The following is a 24,540-nucleotide window of genomic DNA, read 5'->3' on the forward strand; positions in this document are numbered from 1 at the left end:
TTTTCCAGGAATTCTAATTTCAACTTAAGTGGGGAACTACTGCTCTAACAGAACCCATGAAGCAACCCCACTCCCACCCACCTCACCAATTCAAAAGCACAGGAAAAGTACAGGAGAATAACTTAAAAACCAAAAGGCTTACTCTACGATAGTATCTTTTACCTCTTGAAAGGTCCCAAGATAATTACTAATATCATAATCTACATTATAGTCACAAAAATCATAATCAATTACAGTTAAGACAAAGCAATATAAAATATGGGTCAAAGGGAAAATAGTCCTCAGGCAGAATTTGTGTCTTCAAGTTTTTACTAGTTTAACAATCCTTCAAGCTTGTAGCTACTCAAAGACGAATCATGAAAAACAAGAAGAAAAACTTTATTTCAAACAGCTTCACTGGTGTATGCTACAACGCTTGGTTGTAGCAAACAATTTCATTTTAAACCTGCATTGTTGTATAAATTAGACATTATTTAGGAATGATTAATTTCTTCTAACGTATAGATTTAATCCAATATTATGTCAATTTTTTACCTTATAGAGCCTATTTTAGTACTAGAGGTTAAATTTATCACCAAAAATATGAGAATAACCTTATAGCTACTAAGTAATGAGCTGTGAAATTAATTCACTGCTACTGCATTGAAAATATACCCCTAGGTTAAAAGACGTTCCAACTTGATCCAAATGTCTTATTTAACTGAAATTCTTCAGTCATCATCTACTGTTGGCTTGATTGTTACTCCTCTTCTTATTTGACCCCAACCAATTAAACTGTAAAATGAAAATAAAATAATGAATTTTTATGTCCATTTCATTATTATCACACAATCTTATAGTGTAAACAGCTGTACTTGCCTATCTGCTAATTTCAAATGTTTTCAAAACCTGCCTCCTCCATAGAAAAAACCCATACTACTTTAAATTCTTAGATGGGGAGAGATGGACTGCAGTCACAATCATAGGAAAAGGAAAAGGCAACAAAGTTACTTCTATAAAAAATGCTCATCTTCACCCTACTAAAATGTACTAACCCTCCAGAATTACCAAAGAACCTTCCAATCCACCTAAGAAACCACCTTAGTGTATAATTAGTGTATTGCCTTTTTTTTTTTTTTTTTTTTTAATCAGAGCACTATTCAACTGACTTATGGTGAATGCTGTGGTTTTGAATCTGGGACATGTGGTACCCCAGACATTAAAGTCTGTAAGTCTGTTTCATAAACCTCTGTGCAGTGCTCTGATAAACCAACAAACATATGGGGGCCCAGGTGGTACCACACAAGGTTAAGTGCACCAAGTATGAAGCGCAAGGACCTGTACAAGGATCTCGGTCTAGCCCTGGGCTCCCTACCTGCAGGGGGATGACTTCACAAGCAGTGAAGCAGATCTGCAGGTGCCTCTCTCTCCCCCTCTCTAAATTTCTGTCCAATCCTATAAATAAATAAATAAATGGGGGGGGGAAGGCCTCCAGGAGCAGTGGATTCAACTGAGCTCCAGCGATAATCCTGGAGGCAAAAACAAAGAAAAACATACTAACTATAGTTATATATACAGGGTTTGATATTTTACTAAAGTTAAACTTCTTGGGGGTGGGGGAGATAACTTAATGGTTAAACAAACAACCTCATGTCTGAGGCCCTCAGGCCCCAGGTTGAATTCTCCATACCACCATAAGCCAGAGCTAAGCTTATGGTAAAATAAATAATTTTTTTTAAAAAAAGTGTATTTGGGGGTTGGGCGGTAGTGCAGTGAGTTAAGCGCACATGGCGCAAAGATCAGGATCCCGGTTCGAGCCTCAGGCTCCCTACATGTGTGTGGGGGGGTTGCTTCACGGATGGTGAAGCAGGTCTGTAGGTGTCTGTCTTTCTCTCCCCCTCCTCTCTCAATTTCTCTGTCCCATCCAACAACAGCAATGATAATAACAACAATAACAACAATAATAATAATGACAACAACAGGGTAACAACAAGGGCAACAAAATGGGAAAAATGGCCTCCAAGAGCAGTGGATTCATAGTGCAGGCACCGAGCCCCAGCAATAACCCTGGAGGCAAACAAAGTGTATCTTAACTTACGATCATAAGACAGGGTACGTGTATATATAAAGCAGCAAAAATGTAAGGAAACAGACTTTGGGGTATTTTTAGACAATGACAAAGGATAATAAACCTACCGCCAGTGTTTCTCAACTCTTCGGCTAAGAGCAATCTTTTCTCCCACCTCTGTGCACACAGGATTAGTCAAAACAATTTTGCCCAAATCAGCCTTAACTGCACTAACTCTTCCTCCTGTTGACAGGGATCCTATGTTCACCATAAGTACTTCATTCTTAGACAGTTTTTGCACCTAGGGAAACAAATTTGGGGAGAAAATAAATAACTCCCCAAATCTAGAAATGCTTTCTAGAGATGAGTAGAAATATTTATTATGTATTTTTGGAAATCAATCATAAATGGGGAAAAAAGCACTACAGAAATTTCATTATAATGGGATAGGAACAGACACTTAAACAACGTATGAGCAATTTAAGTATGTACACATAAAGATGGCAAGCAAATGATTTGATACCCACTGATTTGATGTAACATTGATCTTTAATGCTTTTTTTATTATTTAAAAAAAAAAACAGTACACTGCTCAGCTCTGGCTTATGGTGGTACTAGGGACAACTGATTTCAGAGTCTCAAGCATCAAGTCTTTTGTAAAACCACTATGCTATCTCCCCATCCCTTCTGTGTTAATAAATAAATTTTAAGAAACAAAAGTTGCAGTGGAAATGGGGCACAAAATCTCCTAACCAGGAGTGGGGAGGGTATTTAAGTTATTATAAAAATTAACAGGGGCCAGGCGGTGGCACACCTGGTTAAGAGTACACATTACAGTGCACAAGGACCCACGTTGAAGCCCCTGATCCCCACCTGCAGGGGGAAAGCTTCACGAGTGGTGAAGCAATGCTACATATGTCTCTGTCTCTATACAATAACAAATAAATAAAATACAAAACATTAAAAATAAAAAAATTGTGGTCCGGGAGGTGGCGTAGTTGTAAAGTTTTGGACTCTCAAGCATGAGGTCCCGAGTTGGATCCCCGGCAGCACATGTGCCAGAATGATGTTTGGTTCTTTCTCCCTCCTATCTTTCTCATAAATAAATAAAATCTTAAAACAAACAAACAAACAAAAAAAAAACCCCAAAGTTATAGAGGTCCAGTTCCACTCATGTTCTTAGTTTCTGCAACTCACTGAGCTTTGGTTAAATTGGATAACACCCTATCACAGATGGTTGTAGGAAGAATTAAATGAATTATAAGTTACTATATCTAGTAGTGAGCTTTCTCACTTAAATCTAATGCCTAAATTTAGATTATTATTCTAATAGTTTTAAGCCTGAGTTAGTTGGGGGGGGGGGAGCCTACACGAAAGAATTCTAAAAGGGTGGGATTAGCATAATGGTTATGCAAACAGGCTCTCATGCCTGAGGCTCCAAAGTCCCAGGTTCAATCCTCCATAAGCCAGAGCTGAGCAGTGCTCTAGTTAAAAAAAATTCTGAAAAATACAACAAACCTATAGTTTTATGAGCATATAGTTTTATTTTCAAATGATTTTATATGAAAATAAAATTTCACATTATTTGTGCTATGTGACCCACCTGCCATGAGAATCTCACATTTTTAAAATTAATTTTTTTTTCAAGCGACAAATTATTTCCATTAGAAGAATAGCCTTATAGAAGCATGTGGGGCTAGGTGGTGGTGCACCTGGTTAAACGCACATATTACAGTATGCAAGGACCCGGGTTCAAGACCCTGTCCTCACCTGCAGGTGGAAACTTCAGAAGTAGTGAAGGTCTGCAGATGTCTGTCTCTTTCACTCTTTATCTCCCCCCCCTCTATTTTTCTGTCTTTATCTAATAATAAATAAATAAATCTTAAAAAAAAAAAAAAAGGTGGGAGCTGGGCAGTAGTGCAGCGGGTTAAGCACAGGTGGTGCTAAGCGCAAGGCCTGGCATGAGGATCCCGGTTCGAGCCCCCGGCTCCCCACCTGCAGGGTAGTCGCTTCACAGGCGGTGAAGCAAATCTGCAGGTGTCTGTCTTTCTCTCCCCCTCTCTGTCTTCCCCTCCTCTCTCCATTTCTCTGTCCTATCCAACAACGACGACATCAACTACAACAACAGTAACTACAACAACAATAAAAAGACAACAAGGGCAACAAAAGGGAAAGATAAATAAAATTACAAAAAAAAAAAAAAAAAAAGGAAAAGGAAATATGCTAAGGGAGGTGGGCAGTGGTGCATCTGGTTCTGTGCACTTACCATGTGCAAGGACCAGGGCTCAAACCTCTGGTTCCAACCTACAAGGAGACTACTTCACAAACAGTGACATAGGGCTGCAGATGTCTTTCTCTCTCCCTTTCTAGCCCACTCCTCTCAAAGTCTCTGCTCTATCAAATAAAATGTAAATAAATAATAACAATAAAGTACAACTGACTTAGACCCTCTCAAAAAAGCTATTTCCTACACCAGTGCCAACAACAGACATTGGCCAGAAACTTTCCACTAAACGAATCAAGATTTTTTGAAAAAGCATTTAACAAGAATATCATGTTACTGTCCTGTCTGACACACATTTGTCTTTTTTTTTAATTTAATATTCATTAACGAGAGAGAGAGAGAGAGACAGAGAAAGAGAGACAGAGAAAGAGAGAGAGGATAGAGGAGAGAATCTGAGCATCACTCTAGTATGTGATTGGGCTTGAACTTGAGACCACATGCTTGAGAGCCCAGTGATTTTTCCACCATGCCATCTGCAGGGCTGCTTTTTTTAACTTTAAACTATTTGCCACATAGAAGTTCTCAATTTTCAGGGCCAGGTGATGGTGCACCTGGTTAAGCGCTCACATTACAAGTGTGCAAGGACCCAGGTTCAAGCCCCTGGTCGCCACCTGCAGGGGAGGAATCTACAGGAGTAGTGAAGCAGGGCTGCAGGTGTCTCTGTCTCTTTCCCTCCCCTCTGAATTTCACTCTGGTTCTATCCAATAAAAAAAAGAAAAATGAAGTTCTCAATTTTCACAAACCATTTTCTCCCCCCCACCTTTCCTTAACACCATGCTAATTTATGTAAGAGACCTCAATACTGGTCTTAATACTACTGTCACATTTTTGTAATCAGACAATTCTGAAAACAATACCTTTGCTGCTTTCTTGTCTCCTTCAGTGCGTACACCTAGAAGCCGTCTAAGTAGGAAATAGGAAATTTCCAATTCTGTGAAGATCTCAGGTAAAGCTCCAACTGCACCAAGCACCTGTCCCACCATTCTGTCAGCCCGACACAAAGTGGGGTCAATTTTTGTTCCAACTCCTGATATAAAGATAGGTGTGATTCCGTGGTTAATTCCTATAAAGCTATGCACTCCCCATAACATAAACCTATCATTTTATTTAAATTTAAAGTAAAAATCAAATACAGAAAACTTAAGAATATAACTCATATGTCCAAGGCACCAGGTTCAAAGCCTGGCACCACCATATGCCTCCCTCCTATGAAAATAAATGTCAAAAGCAAGAGACACAAAATTCTTTTCTTTTCTTTTTTTTTTTTTTTTTTGCCAGAGCAGTGATCACCTCTGGTTTTATGGTGGTGCAGCGGGTTGAACCTGTGCCATGGAAACCTTAGACATGAGTTTGTTTGCATAACCATTATGCTATCTCCCCCACAACACAAAATTCTTATTAAGTAATATGAATATTTGCCTGTCATTTCTACTGAGGAAAACTGATCAAAAAGACAGCTTGAAGACTTCATAATTCCTGGGGTCCACTTAATACTTTAGCTGTGTCTTTTGATGAGAGGGAGCAAGGCATATATATGATGCAAGATTAATAAAGTACTGATAACTAAAAACAACTTACATGAAATTATACAGTTTATATAAAAAAGACTTTTTAAGGGGTAAAGTTTAATGGTTATGCAAAGACTCATGTCTGAGGCTCTTGAGTCCCAGGTTCAATCCCCTGCATGCCCATAAGCCAGAACTGAGCAGTGCTCTGGTAAAATAAATAACTAAGGGGTTGGGTGGTGGTACACAAGGTTGAGTGCACTTTTTAATCAATGCACAAGGACAAGTCAAACCCCAGTCCCCACTTACAGGAGGGAAGCTTCACAAGTAAATAAACAATAATACCGGGATTTTTCTTTCTCCCTATCACACCCACCATCTCAGTTTCTGTCTCTATCCAATAAATGAATAAACAAAATATTTTTAAAACATAATGAATGATAAAATCATGTATACTAATTTCATTCATTTATTTACAAAAGAGAATCAGAATATCATTCTGGCACATGTGATGCTGGGGATTGAGCTTGGGACCTTATGTTTCAGAGTCTAATACTTTATCCATTGTGCCACCTCCCAGGCTATCTAGTATCTTTTTTAATTACTTAAACTTGCCATGGAAAATTCCACAAATTACAAGTATGGTATGAGGGAACCAGTGTGATAGCTCACTGGGTAAGGTGTTTGCCTTATGCATGCAGCCCAGGTTCGAGACCACAGCATACCACGTGGGAATACTGTAGCACTGGGGTAAGCTTCTGCTGTGATGTTCCTCTTTGTTTCTACCTGAAAATGTCTGTTAGAGCATCAAAATTGGTAAGGCCTTAGGGAAACAAAAATTAATAAATAAATTAGATATGAATGAAACAATAGAAAAACACTTACCAATAAGACCCCCTGGAGCAGCATACTGAAGATCATTGTGCTCTGCAAAAAGTGATACGATCTTGGAAAAGATTGGTTTACACATAAGTTTTCCTTCACTATCTTTGGAAACAATACCAGGTCTGACTTCTATCTCCTGGCCCACCTGTAAAGAATAAATTATAATTAGAATCACTTCAGGACAAGCCAGTAATATTTACATATAAAAAGCTGTAATAATAAAACCACAAGACTGAAGTCAATCCTATTTTTACCATCCTTTTTAAAAATTATCTTTGTTTATTGAATAGACAGCTAGAAATTGAGAAAAAGGGGGTGACAGAGAGGGAGAGAAACAGATACCTGCAATACTGCTTCACCACTCACAAAGCTTTCCCCCTGCAGGTGGGGACCCAGGGCTCGAAGCCAGATCCTTGTGCACTGCAACATGTGTGCTCAAACAGGTGCACCATCACCTGGTGGCCCAACTGCCCTCTTTTTTTTTTTTTTTTTTTACCCATCACACAATACTAATGCCAGATGTGCTCCACACTCACAAGCAGCCTATGAAGCTAGAGGTGAGATACATTCAAAAGATTTAATAATACAGAAATCATGTCAGTTCTAGATACTTTAAACACCTTATTCCAACACAATTTAGAATATTTATACTATTTTTCTAATTAAGACAAGAGGAAACGAAACAAAAACACAATGAAAACTTAGTTTACCTTTAATACTCCTTTTAGAATACTACCACCAGCTACACCCCCCTTTAGGTCATCAACTTCACAGCCAGGTTTGTTGACATCAAAGGATCTAATAACTAAAAGAAAACAAGACAAATCAATGTTAAATCCATTTATTTTAAGTTCTGAGGAAATATTTTCTAAAATAGCAGTCAAAGAAGTGCAGGGTGAAGTATAAACCCTTGGCCTATTCCTGCATATGTGAGGTCACTGAGGAGGTAGGAATGTTTAATAAATAGATAGGGAGGGAGTCAGGTGGTAGCGCAGCTGGTTAGGTGCACGTGGCGCAAAGCGCAAGGACAGGCATAAGGATCCCGGTTTGAGCCCCCGGCTCCCCACCTGCAGGGGAGTCGCTTCACAGGTGGTGAAGCAGGTCTGCAGGTGTCTATCCTTCTCTCCCCATCTCTGTCTTCCCCTCCTCTCTCCATTTCTCTCTGTCCTATCCAGTAACAACAACAATAACTAAAACAACAATAAAAACATGTGTACAAGGGCAACAAAAGGGAAAATAAATAAATAAAATAAAAATATAGTTATTTAGGAAATAACGTTAAAGGGGAACCACCGATATGGAAAAGATCAAATTGCTATAGATAATTCCATGACTTACCAATAAGTCGCGGTTCTGAAGTAAAGTCTCTTGGGGGTACTGGAATTTTCTTTACTATGTACTCACAGACAACTTCAATATTATATTTCAGCTGAGCAGAAATTGGAATAATAGGAGCTCCTTCTGCAACTGTACCTATATGATAAAATTCAGAATATCTATAACTCTTCAGTTTTACAAACCTTACTCTATACTTATCACATAAAAATGTCTAGTGGCCTGGGAGGTGGTACAGTAGTAGAGAAATGCTGGTTGTTTGGGGAGATAGTATAAAGGTTATGCAAAGAAACCCTTATGCCTGAGGCTCCAAAATCCCAAACTCAATTCCCGGCAACAGTATAAGCCAAAGTTGGTAAACAAAACAAAACAAAACAAAACAAAAAAAAAGGATGTTCAAGCATTAGGTCCTGAATCCACAGACATTGCATGTGGCAACATGATAATCTGATTCTTGGTCTCCCACTAGTAATAAAGCTTAAATGCAAATACTTTAAACATCTGCTTATCAAATCTTAAAAAAAAATGTGATAATGTTCTGTTTGCTTTAATGAAAGACAGCACTATTCCTTTTAAAGGAAAAATTGCTAAACCATGCTAATTGATATACCCAATATACTAAGACAGTGAAACTGTTAAAAGTAATCAAAAACCAACACTCCTGGGAAAGAACACTTTACTATTTGAAAAATTTATAATAATATGTGATTAACCTCCCAATAAATGTCAAAATAAAATTATAGACTCATTGCTAAACAAAGACTGCTGTCACATGTATTTGCACTTCCATTAATTCTATATCAAACAGTGCAGGGTAGATAGCATAATGGTTATGCAAAGACTTTCATTCATGCCTGAGGATCCAAAGTCCCAGCCAGGTTCAATCCCCCGCACCATCATAAGCCAGAGCTGAACAGTGCTCTGGTAATAAAAACCAAGAAAAAGGACCAAGTGGAGATTGTACTGTTATACAGAAAACTGGGAAATGTTATGCATGTACAAATTATTGTATTTACTACCAAATGTAAAACATTGATTCCCCAATAAATAAAAAAGAAAAAAACCCATAAATTTACTGTTTTAGATATTACATTCAAAATTAACTTAACTAATGGGATATCTAGATTAACTGCCTCTACAGTGACTTATTGACATAGTATTAATAGATATCAAGGTTTCTTACCTTGTACAAATGCAAGGATCTGCTCATACTGTTCTTTAGCCTGGCTTTCTTTTACTAAATCAATCTTATTTTGCAGAATCAAAATATGCTTCAGTTTCATGATTTCTATAGCAGCCAGGTGTTCAGAAGTCTGAGGCTGCGGACAAGATTCATTACCAGCTAGATGAAAAATAAAAAAGATGTATGGGAGTTAACTGGAAGTATCCAAAGCAAACAGGTCCATAGAGACTGAAAGGAGATGAATGGTTGCCACCAACTAGGGAGAAGGGGAAATGCGGAGGGATTGCTTCATGGGCATAGGTTACTTTTCAGTGACAAGTTCTGGAACTAGATAGTGCTGAAGCTTGTTAAACGCTACGAACATAAAAGTTTAAATGGCTGAAATGACAAGCTTTATATGAAGAGCATTTTACTTAAAAAAAAAAAAAAGGGATTGAGGGAGTCGGGCTGTAGCGCAGCGGGTTAAGCGCATGTGGTGCAAAGCACAAGGACCGGCATAAGGATCCTGGTTCGAACCCCGGCTCCCCACCTGCAGGGGAGTCGCTTCACAGGCAGTGAAGCAGGTCTGCAGGTGTCTGTCTTTCTCCTCCTCTCTGTCTTCCCCTCCTCTCTCCATTTCTCTCTGTCCTATCCAACATCGACAACAACAATAATAGCTACAACAATAAAAAAACAACAAGGGCAACAAAAGGGAATAAATAAAATAAAATAAAGGGGATTGAGTAGTGGCACACACAGTTGAGTACACACACTATAATGCACAAGGACCTGGTTCAAGCCCCCAGTCCTCATCTGCATGAGAGAAGCTTCATAAGCAGTGAAGCAGTGCTGTAGGTGTCTCTCTTTCGCTGTCTCTTTCCTCTCTCGATTTCTCTGTCCTATCAATAAATATTAAGAAATAAAGGCAACTTTTGAATGACTTAAGGCAAAAGTTCTATACATCATTGCCATACTTTTGCCACCGCTTCACTCTGTGCCTTTGTTCCTTGTAGCCTCCTATCTTTTGGCTCCAATTCATGGACCTAAGCGAGAATCCTGGAACCAAATTTTACTTCTCAGAATCTGCATGAACACACTGGGCTCCACCCAGCCTTAGTGATATTAGACCAGCCTAGATTCAGAGGCAGAGAATAATCAAAAGGGACACTCAAGGCCAGGATGTTGTTCACCCAGTAGAACATGCCTTACTATATCCAAGCCTTGACACTACAGTACCAGAGGAAGCTCAACAGATAATAAGATACTGTAACTCCTCAGCCTCCATAATAAGACTGAAAAAAATATTTCTACTACACCACCCTCCAGTCTGCATTTAACACCATATTATAATAAACTTAAAAAAAGAGAAAAACTAATAGGCATGCTCTTTCATGCCTGGGACTCCAAGGTCCCAGCTTCGAACCTAGAACCACCATAAGCCAGAGCTAAGCAGTGCTCTGGTAAAAGGAAGGAAGGAAGGATACTTTGTCGAGCACTCCAACTATCATCCTCTCCAGGCAGTGATGTCAAAGTGGCTAGTATTATATCCACTTGACATGCTTCAAGAAATCATATTCCGTGGTCTGGGAGGTGATGCAGCGGATAAAGCACTGGATTCTCAACCATGAGGTCTTGAGTTTGATCCCCAGCAGCACATGTACCAGAGTGATATCTGGTTCTTTCTCGCCTCCTATCTTTCTCATGAATAAATACTTTTAAAAAATCATATTCCAAGATCCTAGGAGGTGCTCAGTGAAAGAGCACTGACTTAGAATGTGTAAGGCTCTGTGTTTGATCCCCAATACATGGAAACAGCAAGGAGAATTCCAGACAGCAGAGGGGGAGTTGGATCAGAGAAATGCCTCAGTGGTAATGGGGATATATGAGACTCAAGATCCAGTCTCTAATGTAGCATTAAAAAATTATATCTTGAGGCCTAGAAAATGCTGCAGTGGATAAAGCACTTAACTCTTAAGCATGAGGTCTAGAGCTCAATTTCCATAGTACATATATGACAAAGTGATGCTCTGGTGGCCGCTCTCTCTCTCAAATAAATGAATATTTTTTTTATTAAAAAAAAAAAAAGAGGAGGTGGGGGCTGGGCAGTAGAGCAGTGGGTTAAGCACACGTAGCACACAACGCAAGGACCCAGCTCAAGTCCCTGACTCCACACCTGCAGATGGTTCACTTCACAGGTGGTAAAGCAGGTCTGCAGGTGTCTAACTTTCTCTTCCCCTTTCTCGATTTCTCTGTCTTATCCAATGACATCAATAACAATAATAACAACAACAACAAGGGCAACAAAAGGGGAAAAACAAATAATAAATTTTTAAAAATTAGGTTGGGTGGTGGTGCACCTGGTAGACCACACACATTATAGTTATCAAGAGCCTGGGTTCAAGCCCTCCATCCCTACCTGCAGGAGGGAAGCTTCATGAGTGGTAAAGCAGTGCTGTATCTCTCTCTCTCTCCCCCCTTCAAATTTCTCTACCTTTATCCAAAATAAGTAAATAAATATTTAAAAATTCTATGTATGCTGTGCAACAGCTCACTTGGATAATGCATTGCTATGCCTTGTGGGCGACCCAGGTGGAGCCCAGTGCCCACCACACTGAAGGAACCTTTGGTACTACTGTCAATGCTTTGTAATTTTTTTTTTTAATTACACACACACACACACACACACACACACACACACACACACACACACACATATCACTATCCCATGCCATGTGGGCGACCCAGGTGGAGCCCCTGACACACACACCCCATCCATTCACTATCCCATGCTGGGCATGTTGCTCAGTGATAGAAAATAGAACACAAACTTCTCATGTATGAGGCCAGAATTCAATCTTCAGCACCATACACACAAATAAAAAAAAATTGTATCCCATAGCAATGAAATCCTAAAACAGGTTACATAAAGTAGCATAAGGCTAATAGTGAATACCTAATTCAAGTCCAGACTTCAGCACTTACTATAAGATCTGCATCTAAATAAAACCATTTTATGTCAATGCTTACAGTGGACAACTGAGACCAACAAATCCAAAAGTAACTAGTCATACAGAAAAACAAAAACCAAAAGCAGAACCCTACAGACATACATTTGCAATAAAAATAAATTTTACTTTATGTGATCTAAATGTGAAAAATTCAGTAATGACTGGTTTTGTCTTTATCTTAAATTACTGCCATCAGAATGATCACGAGGCTAATGAGCCTCTCATGCTTACTAGCATTCTGTGACAGTTTGAAGGCAAGGGTATCACCCTTACCGTTGGCTCCTATTCACGCCATTCTTAGGTATTGAATATGGCTCTTCCATGTACAATTTGCTTCACACTGATTTGCCCAAACCAATTTTGATGCATTTACCTATCAACAGAAGAGCCGCATCCATCACAGCTGCGCCGTTCAGCATAGTAGCCATCAAAATATCGTGGCCAGGACAGTCAACAAATGACACATGTCTAACAACGGAGAAATAATATAGTCAGCTCTAAGATCACTCAATATTCAACATGCAAGTACAGATTTCTTAAAATTGAGTTGCTATGGGAGTCGGGCGGTAGCACAGCAGGTTAAGCGCACACGCCGGCATAAGGATCCCAGTTTGAGCCCCTGGCTCCCCACCTGCAGGGGAGTCGCTTCACAAGTGGTGAAGCAGGCCTGCAGGTGTCTATCTTTCTCTCCCCGTTTTCCCTTCGTTTCTCCATTTCCCTCTGTCCTATCCAACAACGACAACATTAATAACAATAACTATAACAATATAAACACATACACACAAGGGCAACAAAAGAGAAAATAAATAAATTTTACAAAATTGAGTTACTATAAATATGGAATATAAAAATGATTATTATTACAATGATATGATCACAGCACTTGGTGTTTCCAGACTTTGGAAATAAAATTAACTACTAGAAGTAAAAGCAAAAAAAGTCAGCTGTGTATAGAAATAACCAGAGGTAGAAATTCCCAAATCTAATCGAAGTGATTACAGTACAGAGCACTGGGAATGGCATACATTTGAAAACAAAAACAGTGTGGTCTGGTAGTGCAGTGGATAAAGCACTGAACTCTCAAGCATGAGGTCATGAGTTCAATCCCCAGCAGGGCATATACCGGAGTGATGTCTGGTTCTTTCTCTTTCTCCTCCTATCTTTCTCATTAGCAAATAAATAAAATCTTTAAGAAAGAAAAAGAGAGCAAGAGAGAGGAAGAAAGAAAGAAACCAAAAACAGTGTTAATAGAAGGGGTACTGTCCCTTCAACAGATGAGTGGATAAAAAAGTTATGGGAAATATTCTCAATAGAGTATTACTGAGCAATAATAAAAAATTATGCTGGGAGTCGGGCAGTAGTGCAGTGGGTTAAGCGCAGATGGTGCAAAGTGCAAGGACCAGCACAAGGATCCTGGTAAGAGCCCCTGGCTCCCCACCTGCAGGGGAGTCGCTTCACAAGCAGTGAAGCAGGTTTGCAGGTGTCTTATCTTTCTCTCCCCCCTTTCCATTTCTCTGTCCTATCCAACAATGACAACAACAATAACTACAATAAAACAACAAGGGCAACAAAAGGGAATAAACATTAAAAAAAATTATGCTATAAGTAAGGAGGTAAAGGACAGCTATAGAAAGGTTTCACTCATGTGGAATATTGAGAACTGAACAAATGAACAGGAAGGAAAAAAGTCAACTTTTATCTAAGACTGTAGAACTACAGTAGCTCTCTAAGCGGGTGGGGACACAGACCTTCAGGAGTAGTAAGAAAATATATTCCTAATGAAATAAATAAATGACACAGAAAACTGAGAAATGTTATACATATACCAACAATTGTATTTATTGTAAACCATTTCTTTTTTTATTATCTTTATTGACTTTTTTTTCCTAACCAGAGCACTGCTCAGCTCTGGTTTATGGTGGTGCGGGGGATTAAACTTGGGGCTTTGGAGCCTCAGGCATGAGAGTCTCTTTGCATAACTACTATGCTATCTACCCCCGCTCTTTATTGATTTATTGGAGACAACCAGAAATTTGAGAGGAAGGGGAGATAGGAGAGAAGCAGAGAGACACCTACAGTCCTGCTTCACCACTCACAAAGCTTTCCTCCTATAAACAGGTACTGGGGGCTTGAACCTGGGTCCTGGCGCACTGTAACATGCATCCAACCAGATGTGCCACCACCCAACTCCTATTGCAAATCATTGATCCCTCACTTAAAAAAAAAGGTGGGGGGGCATTGTCACCTCAAAAAATAACTTGTCAAAATTTTCTCAACAATTAGGATTGCTAATATGAGAGATGGCAGCACTATTCGAACTCATACAGAATTATTATTTTCCAGAAGTAAGTATTTCACGAGACAGAGTTTCACATGAGAGATAGAAACAAAACACAAGCCAAGGACTGAACCAGGAGCCTAAAGCATGGAAGTGCAGTGTTCTCCCAGCCATTCTATTTCCCTTGCCACCAAAATCATCATTGTTGGAAAGTATATGCTCCTAAAAATAGGTAACAGAAAATCCTGCTGATCCCTGATCAGAGTTAGAACTAGGGTAAAGAAGAAAGAAAAAACAAAAACCTGGGGTGAAAGTCAGGTGGTGGTGTATCTAGTTCAGCACAGATGCTCTAATGCTCAAGGATCTGACTTCAAGCCCCTGGTGAAGCAGGAGGAAAGCTTCACAAGTGGTAAAACAGTGCTACAGGTGCTTGCCACTCCCTCTCTCATCCCTCTCAATTTCTTTGTCTCTATCCAATAAATAAATAAATTAAATAAATAAAATAAAAAGAAGAACTAGGGTGAGGCAAACGAGGTGCCTGTCGCTGGTGCAAGACAGAAGGAGCTACCAGAAACCTCAATAATTGAGATAAGTACATTTAAATTTAGTACTATAAAAAGCCTATGAACAGGGCAGGGGAGATAACATAATGGTTATGCAAACAGACTCTCATGCCTGAGGTTCCCAGGTCCAACCCCCCATCCCATCGTAAGCCAGAGCTCAGCAGTGCACTGGTTAACAAAATAAAAAGGAAAAAAAAAAAGCCTATGAACAAAATAGCAAAAAATGTAAAAAGCTCTATTAATGGGAGAGAACCAGAGCACATTCTGGCACATGGGATATCGAGGGCCAAACTTCAGATCTTTATACTTGAGAGTACAATACATTATCCACTATACAAACCTCTGAATTCACAAATATACTATGGTTTCTTTTTTTTTTTTTTCTTTAAGATTTTACTTATTTATGAGAAAGATAGGAGGAGAGAAAAAGAACCAGACATCACTTTGGCACACTGCTGCCGGGGATCGAACTCGGGACCTCATGCTTGAGAATACAAAGCTTTACCATTACACCATCTCCTGGAGCACATACTATCATTTCTGTCTCTTTCTCTCTGCCTTTGGCCGGGTGAGGCGGGGATGGTTGGGGGTAGATAGCATAGTGGTTATGCAAAAGTTTTTCATGACTGAAGTTTTGAGATCCCATGTTCAATTTCAGCCACCACCCTAACCTAGAGCTGAGCAGTGTTCGGTTTATGTTTTTAAAATATTAATAGTAATTTAAAAATATCTAAGAATCCACGCTAAAAGAATCCTTTAAAATTCTATGAGCTGTGTTTCCCTCCATGCTACCCTGTTTATGTGATTCTTCTTTGGAGAACTTGAATTTAAGTATCTTATCTTTGTTGCTGTCATTGGGGCCTCACTGTCCAGGCTGACTTTTTTAGCCAGAGAGGTAAAGAAACCCCAGCACAGAAGCTTCCTATAATGCAGTGAGGGCAGGATTCAAAATATAAGTATCTAAACAGAAGTCCAAATACTTGAATTTTTCAAATCATGACGAAAACAAAAGACACAAGATAATGGGAAAATAAAGCCATTCATCAACTAGATTCATCATTAAATATCAGTAAAATACTTCAAAAAACATAAATCATCACCTGACTAATTTGAAATTCCCTTTGGTCCCTGGAATGTCTGTAGGAAACTCATCAGGTGTACTACTTCCACAGGATCTGTAACATTCTGGTCGAGGACAGCTTGGGTCATCAAGCTTATAAATCTGAAAGTGAAAAGGAAAAGGAAAAATGAAGATATTATCTGCACATTCAACAGTTTAAGTTAGTTTCTAGCTTCACAGTATACAGCTCACCTTAGCATTAGCATATCCAAGCTTGATTGTAATATTTCTTTCCAGTTCATTTTTGAACCTGACAGTGTGAACTCCAGAAATAGCTTTTACAACTGTAGATTTCCCGTGAGCTACATGACCAATTGTACCTAAACAAAACACAAAAGAATCATACACATATATTCAATTATACCAAGTATTTTTTTACTTCTTTTTTTACTAGAGCACTGCTCAGCTCTGGCTTATGGTAGTATGGGGGGACTGAAACTTGGACTTTGGAGCCTTGGGTGTGAAAGTATCTTTGCATAACCATTATGTTATCTCTTCCACTAGTATTTTTTCTCCAAATAGTGTTCATAGTAGAAAACACAAAGACATACATCACTGAATATCAACATAAAATCAACTCATTTCATTTTTTCCCTCCTACACATCCCTTTTCTACTAAAGACTTATTCTGAAAGAAGACTAAGAACTTCCCATGTAACCAACAACCTCGCTTAAAACTATACCTAAGAGTAATAAAAGTTGGGAGTAGGGCGGTAGCGCAGTGGGTTAAGCACACGTAGTGCAAAGCGCAAGGACCGCTGTAAGGATCCTGGTTCCCCACCTGCAGGGGAGTCCCCTCACAGGCGGTGAAGCAGGTCTGCAGGTATCTATCTTTCTCTCCCCCTCTCTCCATTTCTCTGTCCTAACAATGACGACATCAACAACAACAACAACAACAATAACTACAACAATAAAAAAACAAGGGCAACAAAAGGCAAAATAAATTAAATTAAAAAAATTCTTAAAAAGAGTAATAAAAGTTATTCTATGCTTTTAATTATGGAGAGGCGAGGGAGAGAGCCTTAATTTATAATACATAGTCAACATAAAGTAAATAAAAGTTTGTGTTAAGAACTTCCCAACACTTCCAGAATAAAGCTAATAGGTAAATACTATGAGCTACGATACAACCAAAAGTAAATCTATGAAAACAGAACCCAAACTTAATTACAGTAATGCTGTCCGAGGTAGCATATAACTTTTTATTAGCTTCATGGTAGGACCTTACTTTTAACTAGGTTCTATTTACTGTGTTCTTTGTACAGACTCTCAACTACCCCAAGTTTACACTCAGTTAACATAACTCCTCTAAAGTTCTAGATGCCAATTAAGAAAAATACTCTACTTAATAATAGCTTACATATCAAATACGACTTTCACAAACTCTGCTCTTTCAATAATCCTGCATGAGTAGTGCAGCAGCATTGTTACCTGTCTTAAAATTCTGCTACATATATCTAACATATAAGGCCTTTTAATCACACTTCATATGTCCCAACTAGTCTGTAAATTATTCATGGAGAACATTCTTCATGCTTGCCCCCCCCCCACTAGCAGGTGTTCTGTTCACAATAGCTCAGTATCTATTTCTTGAATATCTAATCCTCACGTAATTCAGGTAATCAATCACAAAGACTAAAATTATTTGTTCAAGATCAAGCAAGTCAGGTCTCCAAGTTATTATCTTACCTATATTAATTGTAGCTTGTCTGCTGATAACTTCATGTGAAAGTGGAGTCAACTTGGTAACGTCCTGTAATCAGACATTTTTCAAACTTTAAATCGCTGTTCATAAGACAAGTCACAACTTCACTAACTTTACAGTTGCTTCCACCACCTGAACAGCTCTCCTCTACTTATAAAGCATTTTTCCTGTATAAGTAATCTTGTACTTTGAAGCTGATAACGCTAGAGATCCCTCAAGGCTATACACGGCTGCACCTTCATTTATTCTGAAACAAGGAGAAGCCCAAGCCCCCTCTGTTTGACAGCATTAGCACTGACAGGGTAGGCAGCCCTCAGATCTTCAGATGTAAAGACTTTAATAGCACGTAACAGCATGACTTTTCAGCTAAATCTTTCGGGGATCTGAGGTCCCACAATCTCACTCCCCCATGCCCAACCAGTCTACTTGCTGGGACACATGCCGCAGCGTGAACTCCCGGCTCCCTCCTAACACATGCTTCCAAAAATCTGGCACTGCGTCGCCTCAAAACCTCCAGGGAAACTCAGTCAGCCCCGCTCCTGCGTTTATTCCGCATCCTCCCCAAATGAAACCTTACCAACGTGGCGAGGTCTTGACGAGAAAGGTGCGGCTGTCCAAGAGTCACTCCAACTTCGCCCCCCGCCATCTTGCACAGAGAGGAAGGAAGTAGCCCTGGTGGCTGCCTGACCGGACGCAGGCCCCCGTGTGCAAGGCGGGAAGGTAGACTAGGGCCAGGGCCTGGGAAACAAGGATGGCTGCTACAGCAGGAATCACACTGTTTAGACTTCTCTCGGACTGGCTTTGTGTATTTTCCCCCGCAGGCGTACTGAAAAGCACAAGCCAGAGATTCGGGGTCTATCTGTCGCAAACTTGTAAGATATTTATACAGGCAACGCTGAGGACAGCTTCATAAAAAGTCCCTAGCGAGGCAGGTGACGTATGACTCGCGCGCGCTGGCTGAGAGGCAACTTCCGTTTCCCGTAGGGGTGGTCGGAAGTTTCTCGGAACCAGCTATTTTGTGCGGGGCGTGGGGACAGAAAATGGAATACCAGGCAGGGGACAAAGCATGAAAGTTATGCAGCCTCTCATGCTTGAGGCTCCAAAGTCTTAGGTTCAACCCCCCCCCCCAACCACCATAAGCCACAGCTGAGCAGTGCTCTGGTAAAAAATATAATAATGAAATAAAAAGTGGAATGCCCTCTCCCATTTCCATATGTAATAAAGCGCTGTCAGCTAGGGGGTCCACCTTGCTTATTTTGGGGCTGTTGACTGGGAAGAGGTGGAACGTAGAGTTGGTCACGTTCACAGCTAATGGGACCTCTGGGGGAGCCATGGGGAGGGCGCCCTCCCGAGAAGACTGGGTGAAGAGGGCAGGGCTGCGCTAGGGGCAAAAGTTTAATTTTTCTCAAGCCTGGGAGGTGGTCTGTTGCTGTTAGATTGCACTTGATTTAGCACAGGATCGCGGCTATAAAGAAAATGCCTACAGTTTTTTTTTCTTTTAGTGCTCATTTTTAGCAAAAAGTATAGATTTGTTTATAAATAAAGGCACCCACCAAAGATGGAGTGTGGACTAAAAAAAATCTTAAAAAATGAGAAAAGCCTGGCTTGTGGTCTGGGGAGTGGTGCGGTGGCTATAGCACTGGACTCTCAAGCATGATGTCCCAAGTTCAATCCCCGATAGCACATGTACCAGAGTGATGTCTGGTTCTTTCTCTCTGTCTGCTTCTCTTCTTCATAAATAAAGTCTTAAAAGAGAGATAGAGAAGCCTGGCTCCAACCTCCACAAGGAATAGATTATTTAGCCAAAGAAAGGAAAAGATAGAGTACAGACTTAGAGTGATAAAAATACATTAAGTAGAAAATTTAGTTAAAGGACAGTACAATCCCTGAGAAGGCAATGGCAGGCAATAGGTTTTTTTAAAAAAAATATTTATTTATTCCCTTTTGTTGCCCTTGTTATTTTATTGTTGTAGTTATTATTGATGTCGTTGTTGTTGGATAGGACAGAGAAATGGAGAGAGGAAGGGATGACAGAGAGGGAGACATAAAGATAGACACCTGCAGACCTGCTTTACTGCTTGTGAAGTGACTTCCCTTCAGGTGGGGAGCCAGGGGCTCAAACCAGGATCCTTATGCTGGTCCTTGGGCTTTGCGCCGTGTGCTTAACCTGCCACACTACTGCCTGACCCCCCCCCCCCTTTTTTTAAGGCTGATGCAAGAAAACCTTTAAGGGTTACCAATAAATCATTATACTAGGGGTGGGGGTAGATAGCATGATGGTTATGCAAAGAATCTCTCATGCTGGAGGCACTGAAGTCCCAGGTTCAATCCTTCACACCACCGTAAACCAGAGTAGAGGAGTGCTCTGGTAAACAAACAAACAAAAAATTAAAAAAATATATTAGAATGTAAGTATTTTTGAGACTTGCTTTTTTATTATTAAAAAAGAAGTTTGGGAGTCAGGCGGTAACGCAGCGGGATAAGCGCACCCAGCGCAAGGCGCAAGGACCGGCATAAGGATCCCGGTTGGAGCCCCCGGCTCCCAACCGCAGGGGAGTCGCTTCACAGGCAGTGAAGCAGGTCTGCAGGTGTCTATCTTTCTCTCCCCCTCATTGTCTTCCCCATCCTCTCTCCATTTCTGTCTGTCCTATCTAACAACGACGAGATCAATAAAAACAATAATAACTACAACAAGGGCAACAAAAGGAAAAATATAAAAAAGAAGTTGGAAGAAAGTAGATCACAAAACTTCTCATAAGTGGAAAAGAAAACTTAGAGATTTTTTTTTTTTTAAACCACAGCACTACTCAGCTATGGTTTATAGTGGTACATGGGACTGAACCTGTGACCTTGGAGCCTCAGGCATGAGTCTCTTTGCGTAACTGTTATGCTATCTACCCCCACCCAAAAGTCAGTAGGGTCTTGGGAGCCCTTCCCATGATATATATATATATTCCAGACCTCTGTTGTTTAGCTCTGGCTTCTGGTGGTGCAGGGGACAGAATCTGAAACCTGAGAGCATAAGGCATGAAAGACTACTTTTGTAACCATTATGCTAATCTCCCCATCCCCTGGGAGATTTTGATCATTTTGCAATATCACAAATATTGAATCATGGGGGCCGGGTGGTGGCACACCTGGTTGAGCGCACATGTTACAATGTACAGAGACTCAGGTTCAAGCCCCTAGTCCCTACCTTGTAGGGAGGAAAGTTTCAGGAGTGGTGAAGCAGGGCTGCAGATGTCTCTCTGTCTCTATTTCCTCCTCTCTTCTCAATTTCTGGCTGTCTCTATCCAATAAATAAATAAATAAATAAATAAAATCAAAATTATATATATTGAATTATACACTTGAGACTAATGTTATATGTCAATGATGTATAAAAAAGTTGGTTTGGGGGAGTCAGTCGGTAGCACAGTGGGTTAAGTGCAGCTGGCACAAAGCACAAGGACTAGCATAAGGATCCCGGTTTGAACCCCTGGCACCCTACCTGCAGGGGAGTCGCTTCACAAGTGGTGAAGCAGGTCTGCAGGTGTCTTTCTCTCCTCCTCTCTGTCTTCCCCTCCTCTCTCCATTTCTCTCTGTCCTATCCAACAACGACGACATCAATAACAACAACAATAATATCAACAATAAAACAACAAGGGCAACAAAAGGGACTAATTTTTTTTTAAGTTGGTTTAGGCAGGGGTAGATAGCATAATGTTTATGAAAAAGAGACTCTCGTGCCTGAGGCTCCAAAGTTCCAGGTCCAGTCCCCTGCACTACTACAAACCAGAGCTGAGCAATACACAGGCCCCCCCCCAATTTTTTTTTGTTAAACAAAATAAACAAAGGGGAGTCGGGCGGCAGCGCAGTACATTAAGCTCAAGTGGCGCAAAGGGCAAGGACCTGAGTAAGGATCCCGGTTGGAGCCCCCAGCTCCCCATCTGCAGGGGAGTCGCTTCACAGGCAGTGAAGCAGGTCTGTCTGTAGGTGTCTTTCTCTCCCCCTCTCTGTCTTCCCCTCCTCTCTCCATTTCTCTCTGACCTATCCAACAACGACGGCATCAATAACAACAACAATAATAACTACAACAACAATAAAAAAAAACAAGGGCAACAAAAGGGAAAATAAATAAATGTAAAAAAATAATAGTAAAAAATAAACAAAGGGAGCCGGGCGGTGGCGCAGTGGGTTAAGCGCATGTGGTGCAAAGTGCCAGCACGGGTGTAAGGATCCCGGTTCTAGCTCCCGGCTCCCCACTTGCAGGGGGTTCGTTTCACAGGCGGTGAAGCAGGTCTGTAGGTGTCTTTCTGTCCCCCTCTCTGTCTTCCCCTCCTCTCTCCATTTCTCTCCGTCCTATCCAACAACGACGACATCAATAACAACAACAATAATTACAACAACAATTAAAAAAAAAAAACAAGGGCAACAAAAGGGAAAATAAATAAAAGTAAAAAATAAACAAAGGGAGCCGGGCGGTGGCGCAGTGGGTTAAGCGCATGTGGTGCAAAGTGCCAGCACCCGTGTAAGGATCCCCGTTCTAGCCCCGGGCTCCTCACTTGCAGGGGGTTCGTTTCACAGGCGGTGAAGCAGGTCTGTAGGTGTCTTTCTCTCCTCCTCTCTGTCTTCCTCTCTTCTCTCAATTTTTCTCTGTCCTATCCAATAACAACGATAGCAATAACAACAATAATAACGACGATAAACAAGGGCAACAAAAGGGAAAAAATAAAAAGTTGGTTTTTTGTTTTCTCCATGTATTTCTATAACTTATAAAGTTTATATTATGAATAAGTATTCATTTCCAACCACAAAAAATGTGAGATATTAATAATTTAGGTCACATGTGCTCATTGAATCTAAACATTAAAATGAACTTGTTTTCCAGAGTTTAGATTCCAGTTTACTTTAAAAAACAAAAAGTTTCAATAAAGTAATTCACAGATGGAACCTGATAACAGAGTACACATCCTACTGCATCCTAATGGGGCCTACAGGTTAAGCTATCACGCACCAAGAACACTTGATTGAGCACACATGTTACATGCCCAAGGACCAGGGGTTTAGGGTTCAAACCCCTGGTCCCCATCTGGAGGAGAAAAGCGGAGCAACAGGTGAAGCAGTGCTGCAGGTCTCTCTCCCTCTTCCTCTCTTATCTGTCCACTCCCTTCTCAATTTGTTTCTTTTTTTAATTCTTTAATTTTTTTAAAAAAAATTTTCTTTTATTTATTTATATATTTATTCCCTTTTGTTGCCCTTGTTGTTTTATTGTTGTATTTATTATTGGTGTTATTGATGTCGTTGTGTTGGATAGGACAGAGAGAAATGGAGAGAGGAGGGGAAGACAGAGAGGGAGAGAAAAAGATAGACATTTGCAGATCTGTTTCACCGCTTGTGAAGCGACTTCCCTGCAGGTAGGGTGCGGGGGCTCGAACTGGGATCCTTATGCGGGTCCTTGCACTTTGTGTCAGGTGCGCTTAACCCGATGCGCTACCACCCGACTCCCAATTCTTTAATTTTTTAAATCTTTCTTTCTTTTTTTTTTTTCCTCCAGGGTTATTGCTGGGCTCGGTGCCTGCACCATGAATCCACTGCTCCTGGAGGCCATTTTTCCCCCTTTTTGTTGCCCTAGTTGTTGCAGCCTCGTTGCGGTTATCATTGCCATTGTTGACGTTGCTTTGTTGTTGAATAGGACAGAGAGAAATGGAGAGAGGAGGGGAAGACAGAGGGGGGGGAGAGAAAGATAGACACCTGCAGACCTGCTTCACCGACCGTGAAGCGACTCCCCTGCAGGTGGGGAGCCGGGGGCTCGAACCGGGATCCTTACGCCGGTCCCTGCGCTTTGCGCCACGTGCGCTTAACCCACTGCGCCACCGCCCGACCCCCTTTTTAAATCTTTATTTATTTATTGGGTAGAGATAGCCAGAAATCAGGCAGAGGGTAGATAGCATGATGGTTCTTCAAAGAGACTCTTATGCCTGAGGCTCCAAAATCCCAGGTTCAATTCCTCCCACTCCCCTCCTTCTACCACCACAAGCCAGAGCACAGGTGGCACAAAGCTCAAGGATCGGAGTAAGAATCCCGGTTCGAGCCCCCTGCGGCGGTGAAGCAGGTCTGCCAGGTGTCTATCTTTCTCTCCTCCTCTCTGTCTTCCCTTTCTCTCTCCATTTCTCTCTGTCTTAACCAACAACGACGACACCAATAACAACAATAATAAATACAACAATAAAACAACAAGGGCAACAAAAGGGAATAAATAAATAAATATATATTTTTAATAATATTTATTTTTTATTGGATAGAAACAGAGACATTGAGAGGGAAGGAGGAGGTAGAGAGGGGAAGAGAGACACCTGCAGCCTTGCTTCACCACTCATGAAGCTTTCCCCATGCAGGTGGAGACCAGGGGTTTGAACCTGGGTCCTTGCACACTGTGATGTGAGCGCTAAACCAGGTGTGCCACGGCCTGGCCCCAATAAATAAATATTTTTAAAAGAAAAGAAATCTAGAGCGAAGGGAGAGGTAGGAAGAGAGACAGAGAGACACATGCAGCACTGTTTCACCACTCGCAAAGTTTTCCTCTGTAGGTGGGGACTGGGGGCTCGGACCTCGGTCCTTGTGTACTGTAGTGTGTGTGTTCAACCAGGTGCGCCACCACCCAGCCCC

At 40.7% G+C, this 24,540-nt stretch overlaps 1 protein-coding gene across 2 annotated transcripts in view; it reads right to left on the reverse strand.

Annotated features, from left to right (window-relative positions):
* Positions 1-362: 362 nt before the first annotated feature.
* EIF2S3 (eukaryotic translation initiation factor 2 subunit gamma) overlaps positions 363-24,540 on the reverse strand; it is a 53,802-nt gene continuing 29,624 nt past the window's right edge. The window contains exons 2-13 of one of the 2 annotated variants that reach the window (XM_060182827.1): positions 18,470-18,718; positions 17,877-17,940; positions 16,380-16,507; positions 16,168-16,289; positions 12,600-12,694; positions 9,240-9,398; positions 8,060-8,194; positions 7,432-7,526; positions 6,722-6,866; positions 5,189-5,358; positions 2,176-2,348; positions 363-774 (exon numbers count right to left, since the gene is read on the reverse strand). In XM_060182827.1, coding sequence (XP_060038810.1) covers positions 711-774; positions 2,176-2,348; positions 5,189-5,358; positions 6,722-6,866; positions 7,432-7,526; positions 8,060-8,194; positions 9,240-9,398; positions 12,600-12,694; positions 16,168-16,289; positions 16,380-16,507; positions 17,877-17,940; positions 18,470-18,538 — 1,419 coding nt within the window. In that variant the 5' untranslated portion in view covers positions 18,539-18,718 and the 3' untranslated portion in view covers positions 363-710. The remainder of the gene's footprint in view (positions 775-2,175; positions 2,349-5,188; positions 5,359-6,721; positions 6,867-7,431; positions 7,527-8,059; positions 8,195-9,239; positions 9,399-12,599; positions 12,695-16,167; positions 16,290-16,379; positions 16,508-17,876; positions 17,941-18,469; positions 18,719-24,540) is intronic. The other variant, XM_007534078.3, reaches the window with a different exon arrangement.

Source organism: Erinaceus europaeus, chromosome X (genome assembly GCF_950295315.1).
Source record: "Erinaceus europaeus chromosome X, mEriEur2.1, whole genome shotgun sequence".
Taxonomy (NCBI): domain Eukaryota; kingdom Metazoa; phylum Chordata; class Mammalia; order Eulipotyphla; family Erinaceidae; genus Erinaceus; species Erinaceus europaeus.